This window comes from Amaranthus tricolor, chromosome 1, assembly GCF_026212465.1.
Source record: "Amaranthus tricolor cultivar Red isolate AtriRed21 chromosome 1, ASM2621246v1, whole genome shotgun sequence".
Lineage (NCBI taxonomy): Eukaryota > Viridiplantae > Streptophyta > Magnoliopsida > Caryophyllales > Amaranthaceae > Amaranthus > Amaranthus tricolor.
In genome coordinates this window covers 12,189,502-12,216,487 of record NC_080047.1, presented here as the reverse complement: position 1 = coordinate 12,216,487, position 26,986 = coordinate 12,189,502, and the positions used below count along the sequence as shown (strand labels likewise).

Genomic DNA, 26,986 nt, shown 5'->3' with positions numbered 1-26,986 from the left:
TACATTAATTTTAAATTATATTTGCTTGTGCTAAAAAAATCTTTTTTACTGGCCAACGTTCTATCCCATACAACAAACCATACTTAATTGCAATTCAGTAAAATTTACCTTTTAATCTACTAGAAAGCTTCCTATCACATAAAACTCCAATAAGTACTTGTCTTCCTATCACATAAAACTCCAATAAGTACTTATCACTTGAGCCAATCTGCTTGATATGAAAGGCTCTCTCCATTTATTTGATAAATACAAAAGTTAAAATTAATCTATGTATTTGCACAATTGCACATTTACACAAGGGCTCTCCCCAATTCCCAAGCAGTATTATTACAAATAACGACTGATATCAAGTGGGAATTGCATGTATTGGATGGCCCTTTTACTATTTTCAACTTGGCCACCATTGATCCACATTTATTTATCGTGTAGTCAATTTAACCAAAAATATAAATTAATAATCAAGATTTTATACTCCTCATACAAAAATCCTAGGACTAAAAGTGTAGATGTTGCCCTGCAGCACAAATACTCTTGATATTTAGCGCAAAATATTCAATTTTAAATGACTAAGAAGTGATTAAAAAACTAAAATTAAACGTATAATTTGATTATATCACCTTAAATTCTATTTTATGTTAAAAAATTAATTTAATCAAAATTTAAGTTAATATTTAATGCTTCATATATATTTAATGCTCTTAACATTATGTTATTAGTGATGGAGTAAACAATTTGAAATGATGAGTTGCTATTGTGGAAAAAAGGGCATATCTTGTGGTTATTATATTGAGTTGTCCCTTTGTGTGCTGCTATACGAATGGAGTACAATGTATGGCAATACATGTCTCCTAGACCTAGAATATTCTTCCTCTTTAATTTCCTAGGCTTGTCGTCTATGAACATTACAGTCTACAATTTGCAAGCAGGTTAAAATTTGTAATCTATCTGTATCTCACAATTAACGGTTAACGGTTAGCTGTTAATGGTTTCATGAAATTTGATTTACCCATTGTTATGGAAGATTTATAGTATACATTAGATGGACGTTAAATATAGAGGAAAAAAAATACACCTATAACTTAAATGTTTTATATATTTAATTATTCTCTATTGTCATATAGAGTTGAAATGTGATCGATAAGATTCGAAGTACCTTGATGAACGATAACGAAATTCAATGATTTAACAATGTTTGAAAGAAATTAAAATGCAAAAATAACACAATGATTTAAAGAGATTCACTCAATAATGGCTACGTCCTTCGTGGTGTGTAGTTTTTTGTTTATATTATTTCAATAGAGTAAAACTACTCTTACAAATTATTAAACCAGGCTCTTATGTAAAATAACACTGGTATTCTATGCTTTGCTGTAAAAAAAGTTTGTTAGAGGATTCATCAAGTGGTCATTTCATTCTGTTATAGCTTGTATATAAATAATGTTGTACTCCTCTTCACTTTACAATATCATGAATAAGAATTCTTTCTTTTTGTATGCAATTTCTAGTCTATGATCTGCAAAGCTGTGCAGCTAATCTTGGCCATTTGTGATAAGATTATCATGGTATCAGAGCACAGTACCTCCTGATCCTATTTTTTTCTCTCCTTCTATACTACAGCTTGTGCATTTTTTTTCCTCTTCTTTATTCTGCCATTTTTTTTGTTTGTCTCAAGCTTTCTTTCCCTTTCTTGAAAATGACGAGTCCAGTACAACAAGGTACTCAAGTTGATCCCACACAAAATCCCTCAAGTCACTATTACTTACAACCCTCTAATCATGCTAGTACAAAACTAGTTAATCTTCCTTTTGATGGTACTGGGTATGCAGATTAGAAACGAAGCATGATTATAGGCTTAATAGCCAAGAACAAAATGTGCTTCATTGATGGCTCTTTAGCTAAATTGGATGATACTTCTTCAGATGAAAAAGCTTGAGAACGATGCAACAATATGATAATAGGTTGGATTATAGCATCCTTGGAGAGATCTATTGCAAGAAGTGTGATGTATTATGTCAGGTCACGGGAAATATGGCAAGATATTGAAGACCGCTATGGACAAACCTCAACTGCTCAAATATACTCTCTACATACTTAACTCTTTGATATTGCTCAAGAAATTGATATGACCATTTCTGAGTATTTCACCAAGATCAAGTCTATATGGGATCAACTTGATGCCCTTGATCTAGTCCCAGTATGTTCATGTCAAGGTTGTGCGTGCAATCTCACCAAGAAGGTACTTACGTCCCAACAAAATGAAAGACTCATACGGTTTTTAATGAAACTCTCTAAACCATTCACTTAAGTGTGCACAAACATCCGGATGATGGAGGAACTACCAAGCCCTTCTCTCACATATCGGCTGCTGTTACAAGAAGAGAGGCATCGTAATATGGTCAGGCTTGCTAATTTGAACACAGAACCTGTTGTCTTTGCTGTTGATAAAGGGACATATGATCGAGGAAGTGGTAAAGCATGAAATGGTAACACCTAGAGAGGCAGCAACCCAAATAAAAGCCATCAAGTTACTGGAAATAAGAGAAACAATACTTACTATTGTGACCATTGCCATATGAAGGGCCACACTATGGATCATTGCTACTAGCTACATGGGAACCCGAACAAAGCTAGGTCTAACACCAAGCGTTTTGCTGCCTCTGCCAGTACTAATTCTCTTGAGAAAGGTGAAATTGAGAATACAAGATTAACTATGGATCAGTTTCATCAACTGTGTACTCTTCTTGGTAAGAAGGAGATTAGTCAAGAAAACACTCCCATGGATGTTCTTGATACTCCCATTACAGCCAATGTAGCAGGTATATATTGTTTTATTTCCTTTTTTTTACAAAGATACGTGGGTAATTGACAGTGGCGCTTCGGACCACATGTGCAATTCTTTACATCATTTTCACAACATCCGATTTATATAAGGCGATAGTCATGAAATTACTATTCCTAATGGGAATAAGGTTAAGGTGACCCAGCTTGGTGATGTGCAACTTACACCAGAAATATTGTTTAAAAATGTTTTGTTTGTACCCTAATTTCGGTTGAATTTGATTTTAGTTCACAAGGTTTGTAGAGATAATCATGTCAAAATTTCTTTTAGTAGTGAGTGTTGCATGGTACAGGATACTTTGATGATCAATATTTTGCTTCTTTCTAAACTTAATGGTGGCCTATACACTTTTGCCAATACCTTACATGAAGTTTTTACAAGTTTAGTTGCAAATAAGACATACTCAGCTACTGTTGCTGCTCCTAAATCTAAACTTGATGAAGCCAAGTTATGGCATATCCGTCTTGGGCACATCCCTTTTCCTAATATGAAATATGCTACTCCTTATCTTGATGTATCTCATTTGCAGAAGGATTATTTTTGTATTAATTTGTCCACAGGCTAGACAAACTAGGCTACCATTTTCTTCTAGCACTATCAAAACTAGGACACTTTTTGAAATGTTGCATGTGGATCTGTGGGGGGCTTATTCATTCCCTATTGATGATGGGTGTAATTACTTTCTTACTATAGTGGATGATTATACAAGATTTACTTGGGTGTACCTAATGAGATACAAAAGTCAATCCCTCTCCTTTTTACAACATTTGAAAAATTATATTAAAAATCATTTTCATACCAGCATCAAAGTTTATTTGTACTGATAACGCCAAAGAACTTTGTGAAGGTGAAGCATTGCAATGGTATCATAAAAGGGGCATTATACATCAAACCAGCTGTGTTCAAACCCCCCAACAAAATGACATTGTAGAACGCAAACATCGTCATTTGTTAGAAATCACTAGAGCATTATCTTTTCAAGCTAACCTTCCTTTAAAATTTTGGGGTGATTGCATTCTTTGTGCAGCCTATATCATCAACCGTCTACTCTTGTCCCGTCTCAATCATATTTCTCCTTTTGGGAAACTTTTTAGCATCAAACCCAACATTCACCATCTTCAAGCATATGGGTGACTATGCTTTGTCTCCACCCTTAAACACAATCGTACAAAATTTCAACCAAGAGCCAATGCTTGTGTCTTTTTTGGTTATTCCACTACATAAAAAGGCTACAAGGTCTATGACTTGACCTCTCATAAAATTCTTGTTTCAAGGAATATTGTCTTTCATAAACAACATTTCCCTTACCATTTTAAAAATAAATCCAAGTCCCCTTTCCTTCACTTTTATCTTCCAGTTAATACCCAACCTCCTTATCCATATGACACCAATTCTGAACCTATACCTCCTCCTGTATGTTACCTCTCTCATCACATGCTTCTCCTAATCCTCTTTTTCATGTTTTTGACCCTCTTACTACCTCCACAAATGCTTTATCACCACCTCCATCTATTAGAAAATCTCAATGTCCCATAAACCTCCCTCTCACTTACAAGATTATATATGCCATTCTTCTACAACTCATTGGTGAAATATTATTGCTTATGATACTCTGCCCCAGCACACCCAGGACATATTGCTTCCCAACTTATATGGAAAGAGCCTTCCACCTATAAAGAGGTTGCCACTAATGAAGCATGGCAGTCTGCCATGCAATCCGAACTTCAAGCCCTTGAGCAAAATAATACATGGGAGATAGTACCACTACCTTCTAACAAGAAATCCATTGGGTGCAAATGAGTTTATAAAGTGAAACTTAAAGCTGATGGTTCCCTTGAGCATTTTAAAGCCAGCTTTGTTGCCAAGGGTTTTACTCAAAAACAAGGCATAGATTACCGAGAGACCTTTTCTCCTGTTATTAAAATGACCACCATTTGTTGTATAGTAAGCATTGGCCTCTTTTTTAGTTAGACATTAATATAATGCCTTCCTTCATGGTGACCTCCATAAAGAGGTTTATATGATGGTTCCTGATGGGTTATCTCACCCTTCCAATCATGTATGTCGGTTGAAGAAGTCTCTCTATGGTTTGAAGCAAGCTTCCCGCCAATGGTTTGCGAAGCTCACAATGAAATTGGTTCATCAAGGGTTCGTTCAATCAAAGAACACTTATTCCTTGTTTATTAAGAAAACATCTGATTCATTCATCCTTGCTACCGTGTATGTTGATGATATTATCATTACTGGGAATGATGTTCAGTCCATCAACCATATCAAGACTCACCTTCATAAGACATTCAGTATTAAGGACCTTGGTCATCTCAGTTTCTTTCTTGGCGTTGAAGTCACCTACTTACCTGATGGTATTGCCCTTACTCAACGGAAGTTTACCTCAGAACTTCTTCCTGACTCTGGTATACACACCTTCAAACCTGCTTCCATACCTTTACCTATCATACTGAAACTTCAACAACCTGATGATCCTCCCCTTTTTTCTGATCCTACTTATTACCGTAGTCTTGTGGGCAAGTTAAATTTTCTAAGTCACACTCGTTCCGACCTTTCCTATACCGTCCAAAACCTTAGCCAGTTCATGAAAAATCCCACCACTACTCATTTTAATGCCCTCAGACTCACCCTCAACTATATAGCTTCAACCTCAGGCCAAGGCATCCTCTTAAAGGCATCTGATCAGCTTTGTCTTCGTGCCTTTTCTGACTCTGATTGGGCATCTTTTATTGACTCACGGTGGTCCATCAATGGGTATCTCATGTTGTTAGGTAGCTCCCCAGTTAGTTTGAAGTCTAAAAAGCAACACACAGTTTCCAAATCTTCTTCTGAATCCGAGTATCAGGCTATGTCCTCTGCTGTTTCTGAAATTAAGTGGCTTATTCTTGTTCTCACTGAGCATAGTCTTTCTAATCTAAAGCTTGTTGTGCTACATTGTGACAACCAAAGTGCCATGCGCATTGCTCATAATGCGGTCTTTCATGAACGAACAAAGCATAAAGCTATTGATTGCCATTTTACTAGGGAGAAGGTTCTTCATAGTTTAATTCAGCTGACCTACCTTCCTTCCCAGCTCCAACTGGCTGATGTGTTGACTAAAGTTGTTCCCTCATCTCAACTACAAACTATAATGCGGGGGGGGGGGGGGGGGTACTAAACTAGGCTCTTGTGTAAAATAGCACTAGTATTCTATGCTTTGCTGTAAAAAAGTTTGTTAGAGGATTTTCGTCTGTTAGTAGCTATTCACTATAGTTTGTTATTTTGCTTTTTTTTGTTTTGCCACCTCATCAAGTAGTCCTTTCATTCTGTTATAACTTGTATATAAATAATGTTGTACTCCTCTTCACTTTACAATATCATGAATAAGAATTCTTTCTTTTTGTATGCAATTTCCAGTCTATGATCTGCAAAGCTGTGCAGCTAATCTTGGCCATTTGTGATATGATAAGATTATCACAAATAAAATATTACAATTGAGTAAGAGAATAACAAAGACTATTTGTTTAGGCTTAAGGGGTTTGTGTTTGATATGTTTCGATGAACAAATGAGCTCCCTATTTTTATGAGAGATCACACTAATCAACATTCAATACATTAAAACTATGAATTAATAACATTGAAACAGCTTCTAAGACTTGAATAGTCAAAAACATCATCCAAGGAAACATCAGAATGTTTGCTTGACCAAAACAGAGGCTCACTCGGTCGAGCGAGCTATAGGAAGCTACTGGAAGTATTTCTTTTGCTCGCTCGACCTACCCAGAAGCTCGCTGGGTCGAGCGAACTTCAGTGGACATTCTGACAGCTTTGCTCGACTAAGCATAGTAGAGCATCTTCAACAAACTTTTGCACTTCTTCATTATGTCCCATAACTCCCATGATAAAATCTACTTCATTACTTCAAGAATTAATTCACACTTACACACTATCATCAATCACAAACATTAAGTTACCAACTTAATTCACTCATCAAACAATCTCATAGGATTCCATCCCATTACTTGCACATATGAATGCACATATCAATTGTGCACTCAAATCACATTATTCTCAACAAGAGTGAGTACTGAGTATCTTTAAACATAGTTCTCTTTTTATTTATTTTGATTGTTTGTGCATCTTTGAAAACTATCAATAGTCTACTCTCATTAATCTTCTGACTAGTATACATACAATGACAATAGCGTTATTGTACATATTTAAACCTACCTAATTGATTTTAGGTCATTTTATCCTCAATGTTTGTCGCTCTGGTATGTTTATCTCTACTTTTATTTAATTTTTCTATTAAATGTCTAATTTCTTTTACCAATCATACATAATAATACTGAAAATGTGGGAAAATGATAAATAATAGCCCAACAATGCATTGAGATTTGTAAAAGAAATTGTAATGGCTACTTATTGCTGAGTTTGTTTAATGAATGACAACTAATTTATAACTACACTTGTATCACATGGTTACATCATTACTTCATTAATATGAGAGTAGATATATAAATATAATTATTGACTTAAATATATAATAATTATTGTTGCTTGAAATTCTGAATATAAATTACAATTTGTTTGATAGTCAATATTAAATACAGTAAATAATAATGAAAAATTAATATACTTTTTGGTAACAAATTATAGGTAAGTTGCAATTAACTCTTACTTTTCTTTAAGTTTCTTCCATACTTTAGAGAAAATACTAATTGTGATCATAGATAGGGACAAAAATTTAGATATCGAAGGATATGTTTTTATACCTTTTTTTTGTAAGAAAATGATTTATGAATTTTTTTTAACAAAGACGCAAACAAGGAGAACATTAAGAATTTGTATTAATTGAGTGAAAAATGGAGAATGATCGAGAAATTAAAAGAAATGAGTTATGTTAAAAATATCATATGAAACATTGTTTGCAATTAAATTGGCTTTATTTTTTTTTTTTTTTGTGTCAATCACCAATAAAAAAATATGCATAATGTCTTGTTTAATTTGTATGAATGAATGTTTAAATTGACTCAATTAATTTATATTTTTATGTCAATCATCAATAAGAAAATATATTTTATTTCTTTTATGGTTGAATAGAATAAAAAATAGTAATAATCAATTGCCACATAAAATGTTTTTCTTTCAAGAATTAATACACATAAACAACACACATGAGAACTTGACATTTGTGATTTTTAGTCCATCTTTATTTGAATATGTGATAAAGATATGCTATTTTAAAAAGTTTCTCTTGCAAATCTAATTTAAAATTGTTTACTCTAGGCAAATACTCTTTAAGTTAGGCAAATACTCTTTAAAGTTGAGATTATTCATGATTAATCAATAGGTGCATGAAAATGTTGGGTTATTCTAAATAATTTTTTCCAATTCAAAATAGTTACTAAAATTTATTGTATAAATCTAAGCACTAGGTTATAGGTTAGAAAAATTGATCTTAAATAAATAAAATTAAACATATATAAATATTTATTTTCAGATTATTCAAGAAATAATCTCGCTCATAGAACTTTATTGGTTTACCCTTAGGCGAAAATAAAGATATTAGGTTGTAGTGACATGTGACATTAAATTCTATTAATTAGGTAGATTTTATATGGGAAAAACTTTATTTACTCATTGCATTTAATATTTATCAAAATATATTAAATTATTTTTAATTAATTATCAATTACCACTTTATGCAGGTAGATAGATGTAACTAAGCTCAATTATATATATGTTTATGATGTATGATGATACATATTGGACTAGTTTAAAAGTAGGAACTAATGATAGAAGTATTAATTATGCGAAATAATATAATTTGAGTGTTGACCAAAGTTTCAAAGCTACCTACATTGCGTAGTTGGTTAAAATAACTAATCAGATTCCAAATGATTAAGCATATAATTAGCTAAATTAATAAGTGTTATGATCGACTTTGATAGAGATTAGAGAAGATACTGAATAGGACATAAAGTATACTGCAGTCCTTTTACTTAATGCCTTATATTAGGTAATAATAATAATAATAATAATAATAATAATAATAATAATAATAATAATAATAATACATATACCTGAGATACGTAGACGTCTCAAACAACCGTTGGATCAATTATGTAAAGACTAATCAAATATCACTATTCTAAGTGTCATATTTTTTTATTTGGTCAAGTCATTCTGAAGTCTCATTTTTATATTGCATATGTTAATTGTATCAATTTATTTTTATTAAACTTTATGTTTTGACACCATTACACATACTTATCCCACTTTATCTCTATTTAAATTTATAAACACTATATTTTTTCTCTTTATCATTTGATTCTATTTGACCACTTAAAAAATAGTAAAAAGTCAAATAAGTGAATCGAAGGGAGCGAGTAGCATTTCTAGTTACGTTGGGTATACTTTCCAGAGAAAAAGTAAGGGTCCTACTATGTACTTCTATCCTCTTTTCACCCTATTTATTTTTTTTTACTTTTTTCTCTCATCATTCAACTCATCCTACTTTTCTTCGCTTCCTACTATTCATCGAAAATGGAGATAGAGATATTTACCTTTTCACGTTATTTAATCTATTTATTCAATATTTAATATCTCTTATATACATAATAAAACGTTATAAAAAGTGAATATTAATAATCTTTATATTGAGAATCACACAAGATCTCACTTGACTATGTTTTAATTTATAGATTAAGAATAAAATACAAATTAAAAGTAATAAGTGAAAAATATCAAAAAGTAAATGTCCTATTTTCATTAAATAGAAGGGAATATTATTTATGGGTCACACAAAACGACATACATATATAATAGTAAAATATTTGGTGACACTTATAGGGAAATAAATTGACATGTCACAAATGAAAATGTGACATCTTCAATTATCGCTACAACGATGACACCTAAAATTATCACACAATTAATAGTAAAATATAAAAGTGTTACAATTACATGTGTCGCGTTTACAATCATTGTGTCATCCAAATATATCTATATAATTGTAAATGTCAAAAAAATATTTGATGATACTTATATAATTCTCAATTTCAAAAAATACATACATAAAATAAAAAAAATAACTAGATCAAACACAAAAAAACGATTTATAAAACAACAATAAGGAAAAAAATAAATCCAAAGAAGCAACCAATAAATCAACCTTGTCATCCCCTCAACAAGAACATTAAGTTTTGTTTTCGTGCAACTTTCAAGTTGCGGTGATTAAGTTGACTACTCATTTACTCGTTGATATTTGTTCACCAATCACCATCTTTATGACAATTACCACATGAATTGCCATTGAACTTTCTATATGTTTTGATTTTGGATTTCTTAATTAATTTTCTATGTCTTATTTGATAGTTTATTTTCATCCACTTAAAAAACACTATTGTCTATAAGTCATATATATTTTTTGGAGTAACTAATGTTTACTTATATATTGATTTTAATTTAGAGATTAATAATAATTATTGTAAAAATATTATTTAATTTATCCATATAGATTTTTTTATAATAGTATGTATGTCGTCATTAAGCCCATCCCATACCTACTTATTATCACCCGAGTACTATTAACATAATTAGATTATAAAATGATTGATGCAAGATTGATGTGGAAGCAAAGGATAAAAGTAGTAAAGTTGAGGAATAGTGTGTTTTGATCTTTTGGATCAACCAATGATGTGGATGTAAGATTTTTTAGTTTTTTGTTTTCTTTTGTAGTGGTTCCTTTATAGACCTTTAAGTTATATTGCACATGTTTGGCCGCGTTTTCTTTTATAGATATAAGTTGCCGCCATTTTTCCCTTCTCAGACCCTGACCTTAGTTTTTTCTAAGAGCGGGGTATATTGAATGGGATGATGATGTTGAAAACTAATGCAAGTATTAAGATAAAAAAAAAAAAGAAATAAAAGCATATAAAGAATTACGATACTCTCTAATTTGGCTACATACTCATTTAGGCTAGAGTTTATATTATGTATTTAAATGACAAAGAAAAACAACTTGAAGGAATTATTATAAAGATTAACTAATTGTTGGAAAATAGGAGATATAACTGAGAACAATGGAAATAATAACTTTCAAGTAATTAAGGATATTGTTTGATTATTTTCGATCCAGTCTTAACGTTTGACAACTATCCGTTTTGACTGTAGATTTGTAAGAAAATTGAATATTACAAACATTCTTGTGAATATTATCCTGTAGAATATTAGATTATGGTGTTTACTATCTTGTAGAATTAATATTAGTTAATGTGTAAATATTATGCAAGATATTATATATATATATATATATATATATATATATATATATATATATATATATATATATATATATATATATATATATATATATAATTAGAAATCACATAATCAAAATCATTCTATGAATTAGGTCAAACAAAAACAATTGTTTTTATTATTAATAATAAAGACAATATTGTATATATTTGAGTTATTTAAACCTGGTTTATATGATAATCAAGAATAACACGAAGATAATGAAATGAATATTATTACCCTAATGTCAAAAGGTGAAAAGTATCAATAAAAAGAAAAAAAAAAGAAAAAGGAAAAGTTGAAAAAGAAGGGAGTTATATGAGATAAAGTGACGAAAGAAATGAATAAATGAATGAAGGAGACAGATGTAAGCAGTCCTAAGATAAAACTTATCAATCTCGAACAGCACCAAAATTTCGCAGCCTTGGGTCCACAACAAACACTCCACATTCAACTCAAAACATAAAGGACTACTATTGTTTTTGGTAAAAACCATGAAATTCCTAATTGATTTGAAGTTGCACCAACTTAAATATATAATTTCCAATAAAATTTCGTGCAACAATAACCATCAAGGTCACGTTGATTGATCCGGTAGATAAACTACCCACTAGATCACTATTAATAAATAAATAAAATATATTTGTTATTAGTGAGTTGGATTCTCAAGTAGCGAGTAGTTTACTCGGTGGATAGATCTAGCTAAGCTCGACTCGTTTCCTGCTCTCTGCCTTGAACATGGCCTTCAGAACGTAGCGGCGACTCGCCGCTTTTTAAGCATAGACTAACAACAATTCGCCTCTTGTCTTTATTAGTTTATATGTTAGGAATCTTGAGCTATTTCTCCGAGTTTTTTCTCTCTTATAACTTCAATATCATAAAAAGTATTCATTTTCACCTGAAAAACATGATAAGATTAAGAAACTCATCATCAAAGGTAAAATTATTGAAGCTCAACCAAAAATAAGCAAGATAAACCAAATAAAACATCAAAAGGAGTATAAATGTGTTAGAGAAATGTAGCACTATAACACACATTTTCCCTTTTTGTGTTGTCAAATGAGTAAAATAGACCAATCTAATCGATCAAGCAAACAATGACAATACTGCAATAAAACACAAATCAAGTAAAATGCGGAAAAATAAAGCACACACAATATTTTTATGTGGAAATCCAATGAGGGAAAAAACCACCGGATCGTAAAGGTATCAAACTCTTCTACTAATCACTAATAAATTAACGAGTACAAACAAAATCTTCTCTAGCCAATACTAGAGGCAACACAAACACCGAACAACCCTAAAACATCACTCAAAAGGTGTAAAATAACTAATAAATTATCCACTTACTATGCACAAGATGACAGTCCAACTGTTAGATATATAGGTTGGGTGTTATGTTCAGTTATACTTAATGTCAATGCCAGTACATAATTGTGGAAATATGAGGTGCATACACTTCATAAACCAAGGAAAAACCATCCCAAAACTATATAAGAAGGGCTTCAAGGACTTATAAAGTATGTATACAATCTTTAATTTATTAGTGTGGGATAAACCATCCCAACATCCCCGTATATTCGAACCCCCATCAAGTTTACATGTGGGAGTAATCAAATAGGATAGGAACGTCATTCTTTTCCGACTTATCATTTTAATTTTTGATCAAATCATCGACTCAAATACCTTATTAAATTAGTTATTGGACTTGTACACAACAAAACTTGCATAAAAGAAATTTTTTTATGTGAGATAACAAACTTATCTTGATATTAGAGCCGGAGGTTTTCGATGAATTGGAAACAAAAAAAATCTCGATCTTTCATAAAAAAAACAATTTAGGAGTTCAAAAAGAGATGTTCTTGCCCAATTAAAAAGTGGGCTCTCATGTAACGGTGAGTGTTGGAAAAAAAACCCTACATGTGATCCCATATTCGAAAATTAGGGAGAGGTGGAGTAATATATATAAGCTTGATGAGTTACTTCTCTAATAACCAATTAGTTTTGAGATAGAATTTTATCGGATATGTGTGCAAGCAACACTTCTCTTAAGTGGGTTTTGTGTTGAAGCCCAAATTTATCATTGAATAAACAAGATTACCGTCTCAGAGAATGACGAAAGGCAGAGTACAAATGACCATCAATCGAGAAGGTTCAATGAGAAACAAAAACCTTCGTTGTCCCCTTCTCTGGCCCTCTCTATTCCTATCTAGTGCGTGAAAAGCAAAAATTTCAAATACTACTTTCCATCATGTATGAGACCGTCTCACGGTGAGATGATTTTAAAACAAGAAGCCCATAAGCTGAAATTTTTTATTATTGAGCTATTTTACCCAAGTATAAGATGTGTCTCACGGTGAGACCGTTTCATACAAGAATTTGTGACTTACTTTTTTTTTTAATTATTTTTTTTATTTTTTTTATTTACACCCTTTTTATTTTCAAGTAAAACAATAGCCCATTGACTAAATAGAAGCCCATACTAAACATATTAAATAGAAGCCCAATATAGTCCGCGAAACTTAACTGCACGAGGAAGATTATCAACAGCATAAAATGCACCAATAGGATTCTTTAAATACAAATACTTTTGTGAGATGATCACTCCGTGAGACACTCATTATATATGGGCTAAATAACACAACTAATATAATTGATAGAATATGGATTCTTTGTTTTGAGATCGTCTCATTATCGTCCACATACAAGTAGTGTACAACCACGCTCCCCTCTTTCTTTCATCTATCACTTTCCTAGATTCATTTGTACTGCATCCACACTTCTAGTTCTAGCCTAAAGGCTTTCGTGTGAGAGGGTGTGTTAGAGTACGTATATAACATATCATGGGGCCTCAAACATTAGCTTAAACTTTTGGTTGAGTTAGTTCGTTGTCATTATTCATAGAGGTTCGATTTCTGTCTATGCATATGACATCAGTACAGAGAACATATGTTGCTTTTGGTTCCAACATCCAACTCTAGCAGATTATGATGAGCACACACCAAGCTTTGAATTTCTATGTTGTTGTGAACAACGTAAACCATCAGCAAGAATTCAATGTGAATTAAGTGAATGTTAAAGTAAATAACACGGAGATTTAATGTGGATCGATCACTAACAATGCGTAAGCTATACGTCCATGGACAAAGACAACAAATTATATCAATATTTGGGGTGTGTAGAAGAATTCAATCAAAAGGTTAGGAAGGGCTATATATAGGACCTCTGGATTAAGTGAATGTTATCTTAGGTTGCACTAAAACGGACACGGATATGGATACGGACACGACACGGGTACGGGAAAACGCCAACTTAAAAATGGCGGACACGAGGACACGAAAATGGTAATATAATAAATATATCAAATTAAAGATAATTTTACAATCTTTCATTTGATATTTGTAAATAAACATATTAAAAACATAAAACTCATATAAAATGCAAATAAGTACCAAATAAATAACATGAGTATTTAAAAATAGTCATACAAAATAGTCAACGGATCAAAAAAAATTAGTTTATTATTGACAATTTGTTATTATTATTCCATATTTTCTACAAAAATTCCCAATGGTAAAATAAAAGATATTTGGATGTCATCTTTTGAACTCTCTATTCTCTTCCTCAGATTAAAACTTGTTTTAAAGTGGCAACCACTATTTGTATTCAATAACCTCATTTATTAGCCTACCACAAAATCCTCTTACAATCTCATCCATTTCAATTTTCGATTTTCAATTTTTGTTTTCTGGGTATTAATTTAATTTCCATAAAAAAATACCCGTATAATAAACTAAATAAAAAATAATTTTTATAGAAAGAAAATAAAAACAATTTGTAGAGAGAGAAAGCTTGCTTAATTCGAGTATCAGCGACAGTGTATCACTGTAAGTTCAGAATTTCAAATTTATTTAATTTTTTTTTTAAAAAAAAAACGTGTCTTTGACTCTTGCCGTGTCCGTTGCCGTGTCCCTTCCGTGTCCTTGCCGTGTCCGCGTGTCCAAAAAAATATTAATATATTGGACAGTTTATTTGGCGTGTCGGACACGGATTTTCGCGTGTCCGCCGCGTGTCTGTGTCCGACACGCGACACGCCTGTTAAGTGCCGTGTCCGTGTATCACAGATGTTATCTTGTAGAATTTTGATTTTAAATTTAAAACATGTTAAAATGGCTTGACTAATTATGAATGTCAACATATATGGAGTGCACATATTTTATAATCTAAGAAGATACCATTCAAAATCATATGGCAATGAAAGGAAGAACTCTAAAAACTTATAAAGTTTGTACACTATCTTTAATTGGCAGATTATCCCAACAACACAGCGTTTTTCAATCAAGTAGTGACCCAAAATTGGAATTCATCCATTGTTCTTTCTAAAAGCCATATATATGTTTGTGTTGGAAATACTTCATATGTGAGAAAGATCTTATATTGCCAAAATAGTGAGTTATAGATTTGTAATATTTGATGGGTGTGTCCACACGAGTAAGATGATCATGTGACGAATTGCATGACCTAACAGTTTGAAGCCCTCTAAATACATTGTACAATATATAAACAATCAATGATGTAATTATACAAAAGGGCAAACCATTTATTTTAGAAACACAGTTTTAGTAAGAGACGGTAGACTGCAGAGGATGAATTTTCTATGCAATAATGTACGCTGTCATTTTGTCTTTCCAGTAATTTATTTATATAATAATAGTTAACATTAATGAATAATAAAGTCGTTGTAGTATAGTGGTAAGTATTCCCGCTTGTCACGCGGGTGACCCGGGTTCGATCCCCGGCAACGGCGATATTATTTTTAGTTTGTTGTTTCATAAACAGCCCAAATTTATTTTTCTCTTTTTGGTTTTTTGATTAATTAAAGAGGATATATACATGCCCTACTCATGGCATAATCCATATCAGTTCTGTAATCATTTGAATTTAAAGAAACCGTTTTATTCAAAACTACTGCTAAATGATTGATTATTAATCATAATTTATACTATAAAAGATATCTGAAATATTTCAAAGAATAAAAAATAACACTAATAATAAATTGAAAATTACATGTAATTTTATTATCTATAAATAATTGCAATATAATCTCAAAAGTATCAATTTACCAACAAGTATGTTTTTGGCATTTTTTTGGTAAATTTTCATTTTTCGCCCATTCCCACCGAAAATAAATGTCGCTTTGAATTTGTTTTTATCATTTGATTTTCAAACATATTCCTACCAAAAAGAACTTTAGCATTATGTGGATAGATACAAGTGCTATTCTTTTTTTCTTTCGAGTGAGCTTTACGTTTCTTTTTACATTGAATGATTAAAGCTTGATGTCTTTTCCTATTAATATGTTATTTAAGTTATAATCCTACCAAATAGAAAATTGCTTATCTGGTAATCGTTGAAGCATTTATTAGGTGTCGTACAAGTGTTTGGTGATGATTCTAAACATGCTTTATGATGCTTTTGACAATTGAGTGAAATTTTTGTATCGGCTTGCACTAAAAAAAACGCAAAGTTTCGATTAAAAATACCTATTATTCGCAATCAGTTGGCATTTTCCGACTAATTATAAATAGTTGGAAGTTTCGACTTACTTCTTACCAACCGTTGCATGGTAGGAACTTCCGACTTATTACCGACCAAAAAGTTTGTTGGTAAAATTCCGACAGCAACGTTTGTCGGAAGTTTTGGAGAGGAGCAGTTTGTCGGAAGGTCGTCGGTGATTAGTCGGAAGAGATCTTCTATAAATACCCTCAACCAACGAAATAATTTTTCTTCACTCCTTTCACATCTCACTCTCTATAAAACTTTCTTTCTCTTAAATACTTTAATTTCTTTCATATAAACTTATTGTATTTACATTATCTCTCAAAATTAACAAGTATTCTTAATACTATCAAGGTATGTTTTTTTTTCTATTAATTACATTATTTATCGTTTTATCAACTTTAGTTATATTTTCATTAATTTAATTTTAGCTATATGCATTATTTATTTTGTTATAATATATGTTGTATTTAATTTGGAAAAAAAAATTTAATGAGCTTTTAGGTGCAGCCATTTTTTGTAATAATTATAGGTGCAGCCATTTCTTAATTACATTCTTGTATGTACTATAAAAATGTGTTAGAAATGAGTGAAATATGTTCCTCAAATTTAATGAAATTCAGCATCATATTATTTACTTACATTCTATTGCAACAATTAAATCTTACTAAAATTAGTAAAAGAATTATTTGTGAGTTGGAGCTTCAAACTGCGCTCTTGTGCTAATTACGGGCTGTATGTTTATTTTTTAAGGCTGTAATTCGTATAAGAGCGCAGTTTTGAAGCTCTGATTCACAAATTAATCTTAGTAAAATTTGATGTTGCAACAAAACCAATAAGTAAAATTTACGATGCTGAATTTCGTTAGATTTGAGAAACATATATTTAACATTTTCACTTTTTTTATAGTACATACGAGGATATATTTAAGAAAAACTACTATTTCTATTTAATACTTTTAATTTTTACGAAAAAATGGCCGTCCTAAAAGCTTATTAATTTTGTTTTAAGAATATACCGACTAGATTCCGACCAGCGATTAGCTGCTGATCAGTAGGAATTTTGAATTTCAAATTTTGAAATTCAGTCAAAGATGCTCTGACAAGCTTCATTATGGGAAATAGCTTTTCAGGTACTGACCAACTTTCGACCAGCTTTTAGTCGCTTTAGTTGGTACTCCGAAAAGCTGTTGCTACGCTTGTCATTTTTTTTGTTTTAATATTATACAGGCTATTTATTTCGCAGAGTAATGGACTTACGTAGTTAAAAAAGGTTGGATGTATAAGCAAAGTTGTAAAGGATTTTATAATATTAGATATTTAGAAAGGGTCGAAGAATTTATACAATTTACAAAGAAAAAAAATCCAGATGAGGTTAGACGTCCGTGTAAACTGTGTGATAACCGTAGACTGTTTGCTCCAGAAGTCGTTAGAGATCATTTGTTAAAGAAGGGCTTTATTGAAAACTACTAAGATTGGTACCTGCATAAATGTTCTGAAGGTGCACCAATTAGTGTGTTGGCTCCAGTAGAGCAACAACAGAACACAGTTTAAAATCTGTATGCACAAATGGTATAAGTCCTCCATCTCTTCTCTATTATCATACACCGATGCTGATTGGGTGGGTTGTCTTGACACCCGTCATTCTACTTCTGTCTATTATGTTTTTCTCTGTGATAATTTGATCTCTTGGTCTACTAAACGCCAACCTACGGTTTCTAAGTCCGGTGCTGAGGCTGAATATTGTGGTGTGGCTAATGTTGTTTCTGAGACTTGTTGGCTTCGTAACTTAATTCTTGAGCTTCATTTTCCCATTTCTACTGCCACTCTTTTTTATTGTGATAATGTTAGTGCTGTTTATTTGTCGGGCAATCCAATTCACCATCAACGCACTAAACATATTGAGATGGACATACATTTTGTTCTAGAAAAAGTGCAATGTGGGGATGTTCGTGTACTTCATGTTCTATCAAATTGCCAATATTTTTACCAAGGGCCTTTTAAAAATGCTTATATGTGGCTTTCTCATTAAAAATTTTCCTCAAAAAAATTAATGATGATGTCATTGTTAGTATGGTTATCTTTGACTTACTACTTTCTTATTTTGAGTATATTATTATTCCTATTAATTAAGTTTTATTGTTTGGGTCAAATCGATTTAATGTATTAGAAAACTATATATTATATTTCATTTATTTCAATTATTTAAAATGTTTTCAATTTTATTTATTAAATAAATATTATTTAGTGTATTGGATATTTAAAAATGGTTAAAACATAATATACTTTTATTAGGATTTGTTTTTGTTATTTATACTCTTGGTTACTTAAATACAATGATTAATTCTAACATGATTTAGGTTGTGACTATTTTTATACAAGTAACTTATATTTTTTATGAGAAAAAATTATCTTAATTACAGTATAATAATAGGGAAACACGAAGTGCACACACTTCATAACTTCCCGTTCATATATTTAACTTTGATTTTAATCTTACTTACATATTTTTCTTGATTTTCAATAAAACATTCTACTTCCTCTGATTTTTTTTATTCTTAATTTCTATTTGAAATATGGAAAAAAAAAAAAAAAGAAATAATGAGGGATAAGATTCCATTAAGAAAAATTATGCATTAGATGGGTATCAATAATTTTGGAGTTAGGAAGGTAAATATGTAATCCTCTTTTAATAAAGGTAAATTATCAATGGTATCTCTGAGTTTTGGTACTTTATCAATGGTATCCTTAAGTTTTTTATTATCAATGGTACCTTTGTATTATTGAGCTATTTACAACCGTAACCGTTTTTAACCTTTTCCGTCCAAAATCGTTCAAAACTGTTAACTTTCTTTTATGTTTTGAATTGAAAAGTAAAAGAAAAAGAAAAAAAGTTAACAGTTTTGGACTGAAAATGTTTAAAAAGGTTACAGTTGTAAAACGTTCAATAGTACGAGGGTACCATTGATAATAAAAAAACTTAGGGGTACCATTGATAAAGTGCCAAAATTCAAGGATACTATTGATAAAGTGCCAAATTCAAAGGTAATATTGATAATTTCCCTTTAATAAAATGTCTGATAAATGAGTTTATCTTTTTTGCAAAAAGATATCCTAAAATGAAAAGATTCGGAAAAACTTCGTGAAATTTTCATTTTAGATAAACGAGAAAAACTATAAAAACTAAAAGTGTATTTTTTATTTCACAAATTGTCGTGAGAGACGGTTTCTTTGAGAGATCATCTCTTATTTGGGTCGGCCTATTATATATTTTTTAAAATATTGTAAGTAAGAATGAAGAACGATATAATTAGACATTTACGATATTGAAATAGGCGTTAAATATACGGTAAGTAAGTATTAATCTTTAATAAGTTGGACTTGAAATACGTCTGTCAAAGAGACAATTTATGAAGAGAGTAGTTGTTTTTATTTTTTTACTCACATTTTAATTCTCATTTTATTTGTATTTGACGCACTTTGTGGACGACTAACGAGGTGTATCTCTGATTAACAGCGTCCTATCATTAAATTGAGTTGACATAACTTCCCAACTGTTGTTTAAGTTGACTTGGTTAACAGTTGCAACGACCATTAGACCATTACTCCTATTCTGCATGCCTATAATTTTAATTACAAATATGAAGTACTTTCTTTTCTTTCATAGACCATTCTTTATGTTTCAATTCTTACTACTACTTCTATTAAATACTTCTACACTTCTTCCCTTTAAAAATAATAGTGTGCACTAATTTGAATGATGAATTCTGACTAATATATGTGCTCATCTAATTATCTTATATTAAGCCTGTCTCCACTTTCGTTAATTTTGGATTTTTTTTTCCATTTCTTTATCTCTATAGAATTATTATACAAATATGTTAGATAAAAAAAACTGAGTTTTTAAAATTAGTTTATTTAATTGCTTATATATTATGTATTTGGTCGACATTTAATTATCTTTATTTATGATAAAAATAGTATAAAAACTCGTGTAATGCAACGAAGTTTTTTTTTAAAGTATATATAAATATAAGTTTAAATAGAAATACAACTAAATATCATCAGTATACCATTATAATATTTCTTGTAAAATAGATAGAGAATTTTAGAATATACAATGCTTTTAATAAAAAAATTTTGGTTCTTAATATAAATATTAATTAAAGATGTCGTACTTTTTAAGGCAAATTTGATTAATCATCCAACAATATTATCGTATTAATTTTTTGTCATTCTTAAAATTATTTTTAATTATCATGTATCTTTTGTTTCTTGATTAAATATTTCGGAAACTAAAATTTTAACGAAGAAAGTTTATTAATTAGCAAAAACTTCAATATAAAAAAACAAATGCATATTCTAATAATCTTTAATTGGAAATCTTAGGTAGCTTTAAATTTAAAAATATAATATTCTAAAAAAATGTTAAGAACAAATTTTATTGTGATATAATACTCATATATTAGGGAATAAATCGAGATTAATTTTGGTAAAAATTATTCCATATAACAAACAAATATGAGAATGCCACGTGTATTTTACAGTTAGATTGTATGATTTAGGAAACACATTTTTATTAACAAACTAAAAGATATAGACTAAAAAATTTTCTTATAAATAAGAAAATGATATATTCATATACTAAAAGAAACAGTAAAAGATATCATACAATTTTTAAGAAATAATTAACTTTAATAATTTTATTAGAATCTTATATTATTTTCTAACACCATGAATCAGAATTGATTTTTTTAATGGGGGAATTGAATTAAGAGAATCAATACTTTTATGTACGTGGCTTCATGCCTTTTTTCCCGAAGAATAAATTTTGACCACTCACCACTTGCATTGTGTGTTAGGAGTCTGTTTCGGGAAAAAACATTTTTTTTGAAAATATTTTTTATATTTTGTGTTTAATGATTTGATACAGGAATTAAAATAAAATATAAGATGGAAAAACATTTTATAACTTTTTACAAACATTAATTATTATATTAAATAATTGGAATTAATTTTAAGGAAATAACATGATTAAAGTAAAATAAACATAACTGTTGAACGTGTCAATGGAAGAAATTTTCTACCGCACACGAATTTATCTTTACCATTCTCATCATTAAAATCGACAATTGACGTAACACCTCGTGACCTTTATTTTTATTATAAATTTTTTTAATGAGACAGTCTCATGGTGAGATCATCTCAATTGGGCTAATCTATGTATATTTAGTGTATTAAGGTGATTGTTTAATATTTAAAATAATCAATTAAAAAAAAATTAATTATATAAATTTGTTTCATAATAATACAATCTCATAAAATACGAATATTTTATAAATGAACTAAATTAAAATAGGATGTAGGCAGTACACATATGATTTCAGAATACAAAGGATGCACATAAATTATTTATTGATAACAAATACTCCTAATAGACAATAGATGCTATTGTAAATCAACTCCCAAAATATTAGAAAAAAAAAAGGAAAATTACTTCAAGCCAGCTCAATGCTCATACTCATCTGACAAGAAAAGGAAAACTCTTTCAAACCTTTTTGCATACATATATTACAGAGTGGGGTCAAATATTTCCTCAAACTAATCTATTCTAATGTTAGTCCCATTTATTTTGCCAAATCTATTTTTAACAGAGAAATTAAAAAATTAAATATAGCAATTAAATTAAAATACTGGGATATTTAGAAATTAATAGGAAAAATTTTATAGAATTAATAAGATGTTACACTCCTTCAATGAAATTATGTTATAAATTATATGATTATGGCTTTTGATGCTGGGTATAAATGTAGTCCAAGTGAACTTCTGAAACTATTCTTCTCTTCAAGCATTCTTCATCTCCATTCTCACAGATCTCAATTCCCATCAGCTCCTATAATTCATACAACAACAAACATATGCATCAAAACTTTATAATTTGCATTCAATTGTATTTGCTTCATTTATTTACTTATTGTATTTTGCTATATATTAATTTAATTCTATGGTTCTGTTTTAGTCCAGCTTGTGTTGTGTATTACAAAGTACTTTCTCTTAAGTGATCATGACGTCACATCTCTCTTGGTCTCTCGTTTGAGAGGTACTAGTGTGGTCTGTTTGAAACTTTTTTTCCCTTTATTGATGATATAACTATGACTATAACTTTGTTTTAAGAATATAGATGTTTCATTCTTTATTCATATAAATCAATTATTTTAAAACAAAGCAATAAAAATTAATACAACAAGAACAAGGCTAGATAGTAGATACCATTGAATAAAACATAGTTTTATTATAAATTTCATAATTTGATATTATGTTGAAGAAATGTATCTTTTCACTTTTAAATCTCTTTTTTTTTTTATTTACAAAAATAACTTTATTTGTCTAATATATTTTAGGGGTGTTAGGCACCTAGTTGTTGGTTATTGGTTGTTGGGTTTTTTAGTTAGTTTGTTTGACTAACTGGAAATGCTGATTGTTTTTGTTGGCTTTTAAGTTAGTTAAAAAAGTCAATTATTTATGGAGATATTTGATAAATTAAGGTATTAGATGTTGGCTATTTATTAGACAAAAAGAGAGTCAACAACCCAAAAACCAACAAAAAAGCTATTTTAACAAAAAAAGCTAATTAGAGTAATTTTTTTATTTTAGCTTAAAATTCAGCTTTCTAACTAACTATAAACATCTTTTTTTTTTTTGCTATTTAACTAACCAAAAAAAAAAGAAAAAAGAAATTTAAAACACAATAATCAAACACCCTTTTATCAAAAGACATTACATATGTACTTTACTCTTTATAATAACCCCTCTTTTTTAAAAAAAAATATAATAACCCCTCTTATTCCTTGCTAAATTCACTAATTTACTCCTTTCATGATTCAATCAACAATAATCATTGTTATTTTCATTAATAATTACTATTAATAAAATATTATCCTTCATTACTAATTTCATTATCAATTCCTCTCTATATTTTAAATAAATAAAAAACATTAAAAGAAGAGAGAGTATCATTTATAACCATAAAAAATCATATGAAATATAAAATTAAATTTTAAGAGAAGCTTACATCAATGGAGTCTTTATTTTCCAAAAATGGTGATGAAGCTTGTTGGGGGATTACAGTGTTGTTCTCAATCTCATCTTCTTGTTTAGAAGCAAGTACACGGGCATTTGTTGTTGAAAATGCTACAACACAAAGGAAGAAAACAAAGAGATAACATGACAAAAATCTATGCTTCATGCTGTTTCTTTTTGATGATCCCGTGTCTATATGTGTGCGTGTGCGTGCGCGCCTGCTCGGTTTTTAGAGAGATGATAAGGGGAATTATAGAGATGAAAGAAATGAGAGTTTTTCGCTTAATTTTTAAGGAGAAAAGAGAATAATAATGAGTTGTGTTGTGTAGAGGAAAATGAAGGATATTCGAAGTAGAAAGGAGACATGATGCATTTAAATACATGCAATATCCAAGTATAAATCACACTCACATGTTCAACTAGAACCCTCAAAGAAACAAGCTAATGACCCCAATGTTTGGATAGGGTCAGAGCAAAAATTGAAAAATTTTTGAAAGTCCTTGTAATAATTTAAAAAATTACGATATTTTTCTAATGACTTTGTATTTTTTAGATACTAAATATATATTACGTAATTTAATATTAAGGTCCCTAATTTTTCGAAATTCTGTATGGTCGAACATGTTGAACATGCTCAAACCTCTCATGATTTTGGATAAAAGTCTGATGTGGACTTGGTTTAAAATATTTTAGTGTTTATTAGCTTAATGATAACAATTATTTTTCAATGATTATAGTTCAATGTATTTGTCAAGGAAAATTACTTATCTTTTTATTGTATTTTAAGATTAATACAAGTAAAATAACATGGACTAAATTCATACAAAACTTTCTCATATTTAAAATTATTTATCATTAATCGAAATACTTTCATCTTTAGATGCTCTTGTGTGAAAACTTTATTTGTGTCATGCTACTATAGATTAAGAGATTTTGAATTGGCTATCGGTTCAAATAAAAATCGCTCATGACTAGTTTGTTCGGTTTGGCCCACAGAATGTGAACCTGTACTGGTTTGATTGGTTTTTTTTCGATTCAAGTCGGTTTTAGATCACTTCCATTAAAAAGCGTAGTAGAATATGTAATAGGTTACGGATGAAAAGAAAGTAACTCCGATCCTTTTTAATTTATATACTTATTTTAATTGTTATGTACTTAATATGTCCATATTATATTATAGATGTGGTTTTTTTGTGTTTTTTTTTAAAAGGTGTTATTTTTATCTTACTACGTATTTTTATGTTGACAACGATTTCACAATCAATCTCCGAACATCACCAACAAACTTTTTTTCTCTTTTCATCTAATCTACATTTTTTTTTCTTCATGCAATATGAATATTTATACTGCTTTGTCGTATTTAATAATATGTGTACAATATAATGATGCTCTAAAAACTTGCTTCAAGTTGACAAAATGGAAAACAATCAACGAATACAAAATAAAATCGAATTTAAATGGCTTTTACTGACAGTGTTAAACAAGTCAACCTTTTTAACATTACTGACAGCTGTTATGCATGTTCACGTGCATTTCCACTCAGAATCTGACACGTGTCAGATTATTGCTTAACCGACGTGTTAAACCATGACGAGAAAACTTCATGGGAAAATGAAATAAAAATAAAACTAAAAAGGTGAGTTCACAAATAGCAATATGGCATCAAACTTATCAATAATGTGTTTTTGGATTTTATGCTCTCAAGAATTTTAAGAGATTGTTATAATTTTTTTAATTTTTTTTTTCCTTTGATATATAAATTTTTATAGAAATGTTTTTATCACTTTAATTTTTTTTTATGGAAATTTTTACTTTGATATAATTTTTTTATAGAAATGTTTTTATCACTTTATTCTTTTACACATTTTAATTTTTTTAAATATCATCTGTTCAATTTAAATAGTTTCATTTATGATTTAATATTTGTATTAATATACAATTGTTGTAATTTCTTAAGAGGGAGTATTGTGTGTTCCACATGTTCACAACTCTGGATGTCACTGAGTACTACGAATTTCTGTTTTTGTCATCATCATTATTGTACCCAGTTTATTTCAATCATAGGACACTACAATCAGGGTCTGCTTTGTCTGTGTCATTATTTTTTAACTCTAATTTAACATTATGCTTTTTGATATAGTGTACAAGTACTCATTTGTTTCTATAAATTTGCTACATACTAACACATTATTTAAAAAATTCTCATTTCAATTTGTTGAGATTTATGGTGACTTGAGTGCACAAATTGATTGTACTTTTGTAACACCTCTGAATTTCCGACCCCTTGTACGAAACCAAAACCGTAAAGGACGGGAGGAAATTCGGGTGTTACATAAAAGAAAGGAAAAGAATTTGGATAAGTCTTAAATATTAACTTTAAAAAGGAGAGTGGAAATTTTAGCAACATCTCTTCTAAAAATCGAACATGTGATAGAGCAATTAACACAATAAAAACTTCAAACTAATCTAAGGCATCATTGCCTTTAAAATCTCACACCACGGCGGAATGATTCGTCGTCGGCTTCTCAAATCAACATGTCAAGCATGGATCGTGGTTCCAGTGTCGACGCTTGCGTTTTAAAATGACTTAACTTCTTAAAACCATACAGAGTTATAAACTGCGCAGTGGAACTACAAATATACAAGGGAGGACACAAGGCCTCATAACAAAACATATACAACCAAGTTTACAAAAGATAACAAGAGCTACAAAATTGAAAGATAACGGTATGACACAGATTATGCTTCGCCCTCATCACTCTCCCCTAATGCAGTGCAATGCAATGCAAAAGAAGCTCCAATACCTGCTACGCCTGTCTATGATCCTCTGCTGCTCGACATTAGACCAAAGGCCAATGTGTCATAGCAGGACAATCATAGAAAGTAATCAACAATCAAACATAAACACAAACAAGTACACGTCAGTAACTAGCATCAAATATAAGAAGGCCAACTACTAGGTAATATTATGTTATACAACAACATAAGATGATTTCATAAGACACAAGTAAAGATATTAACCGTTTATTTTCCACCTATACTTCCTAATCTCATTACGTCTTTTCCAACCCGAACCATGTTTTCTTGGGTAGAATACAGGTCTTCACATTCCTCTTCTCAAAACATAAACTCTCATAAAACACGCATAGTATCAACTCAACCAAGGCATTAACAGACTGCTTAAGACAAGACCCTATAGAGCTTGACTATCTTAAAG

The 26,986-nt window shown here is 30.1% G+C and overlaps 1 protein-coding gene and 1 non-coding gene across 2 annotated transcripts; one reads left to right on the top strand and one right to left on the bottom strand.

The window, feature by feature from the left end:
- Window positions 1–15,866: 15,866 nt before the first annotated feature.
- TRNAD-GUC (transfer RNA aspartic acid (anticodon GUC)) lies at window positions 15,867–15,938 on the top strand. The gene has a single exon. It is a non-coding gene; the product is annotated as a tRNA-Asp (tRNA).
- Window positions 15,939–22,005: 6,067 nt separating this feature from the next.
- LOC130827098 (putative phytosulfokines 6) lies at window positions 22,006–24,126 on the bottom strand. Its single transcript, XM_057692720.1, has 2 exons — window positions 23,762–24,126; window positions 22,006–22,582 (listed from the first exon to the last, which is right to left on the bottom strand). Exons 1-2 carry the CDS (start codon window positions 23,933–23,935, stop codon window positions 22,472–22,474), a joined length of 285 nt encoding a protein of 94 aa, XP_057548703.1. The 5' UTR covers window positions 23,936–24,126; the 3' UTR covers window positions 22,006–22,471.
- Between the last annotated feature and the right edge of the window lie 2,860 nt (window positions 24,127–26,986).